A 1,157-nucleotide genomic window follows, 5' to 3' on the forward strand; every position below is an offset into this window, starting at 1 on the left:
CGAGTCCTTTGTCTCCAGCACTGACCCCTGACCTCGCTTGAAGAGTCCTTGGTCTACTGTACTGACTCCCGACCCTCTGCCCTTTGACCCCCAGAGGCTGCACAACGGTTCGGGATCTTCGTGGACAACATGGCCAAGGCGCAGTGGCTGCAGGCGCTCGACCAGGGCACGGCCCAGTATGGGGTCACCAAGTTCAGCGACCTCACAGGTGAGCAGAGCCCCCGCAGACTTCCCCCCCAGGCTCCCCGTGTCTCTGGTGGGGCAGGGGGTGGCCCCTGGGGGCTGAGGGGGGCGGGTGTGACCGACACCACCCCCTCCCACCCCCGGCCTACTTCTTACCCCCAGAGGAGGAGTTCCGCTCCCTCTACCTGAACCCGCTGCTGGCCAAGCTGCCGCCGCGCCCAATGAGACGGGCTGAAGCCCCCCGGGACCCACCCCCCGCCAGCTGGGATTGGCGGGAGCATGGGGCTGTCACCAGCGTCAAGGACCAGGTAGGTTTCTGACCCCCTCAGAACCTCTTCCTGGCTGACTTGAACCTCTCCATCAGCCCCCCCTGCCCCCACCCAAGCTAGTCTATGGATCCCACCAACAGCCCCTTCCACCTCGCCCAGGGCATGTGCGGCTCCTGCTGGGCCTTCTCTGTCACTGGCAATGTGGAGGGGCAGTGGTTCCTTCGTCGTGGGGACCTGATCTCGCTCTCGGAGCAAGGTACGTGAACATTGGGTGCTGCACAGAGCCCCAGGCCAGGATCAAAGGGTGCTGGACAGGACCCCCAGGTCAGGGTTGGGGTCTCCCTGTGACAGGCCACAGTTGCAGCAGGGAGCAGGCCCTGGGATGGAGGGAGGGATGTATGGAAGTCCACAGGGCCCAATCCTGCACTGATGTTTTCTCTGTCTTTTCTCCCCCTCGCCCCCCACTTCTCCAGAGCTGGTGGACTGTGACGGGCTGGATCATGCCTGCGGAGGGGGGCTGCCCTCCAACGCCTACGAGGCCATTGAGAGCCTAGGTGAGGGCAGGGGGCTGCGGGCCACAAGTGAGAGGCACCAGCAAGGCTGGAGGGAGTGGGGGGCATGGGTCAGGCTCATACCCCCACTTCCTGTGTGTCATCCGTGTCCGTGTCGTGTCCCCCCCCCCCCCCCCGGGGGGCGGGGGGCCGG

At 65.6% G+C, this 1,157-nt stretch overlaps 1 protein-coding gene across 1 annotated transcript in view; it reads left to right on the forward strand.

Annotated features, from left to right (window-relative positions):
• LOC102372605 (cathepsin F) overlaps nucleotides 1-1,157 on the forward strand; it is a 12,999-nt gene that overhangs the window by 7,924 nt on the left and 3,918 nt on the right. The window contains exons 7-10 of the mRNA XM_006036875.2: nucleotides 95-208; nucleotides 346-491; nucleotides 612-708; nucleotides 926-1,006. Of these exons, the coding sequence (XP_006036937.1) occupies nucleotides 95-208; nucleotides 346-491; nucleotides 612-708; nucleotides 926-1,006 (438 nt within the window). The remainder of the gene's footprint in view (nucleotides 1-94; nucleotides 209-345; nucleotides 492-611; nucleotides 709-925; nucleotides 1,007-1,157) is intronic.

The sequence above is a fragment of the Alligator sinensis genome, unplaced genomic scaffold (assembly GCF_000455745.1).
Source record: "Alligator sinensis unplaced genomic scaffold, ASM45574v1 scaffold1860_2, whole genome shotgun sequence".
Taxonomy (NCBI): Eukaryota; Metazoa; Chordata; order Crocodylia; family Alligatoridae; genus Alligator; species Alligator sinensis.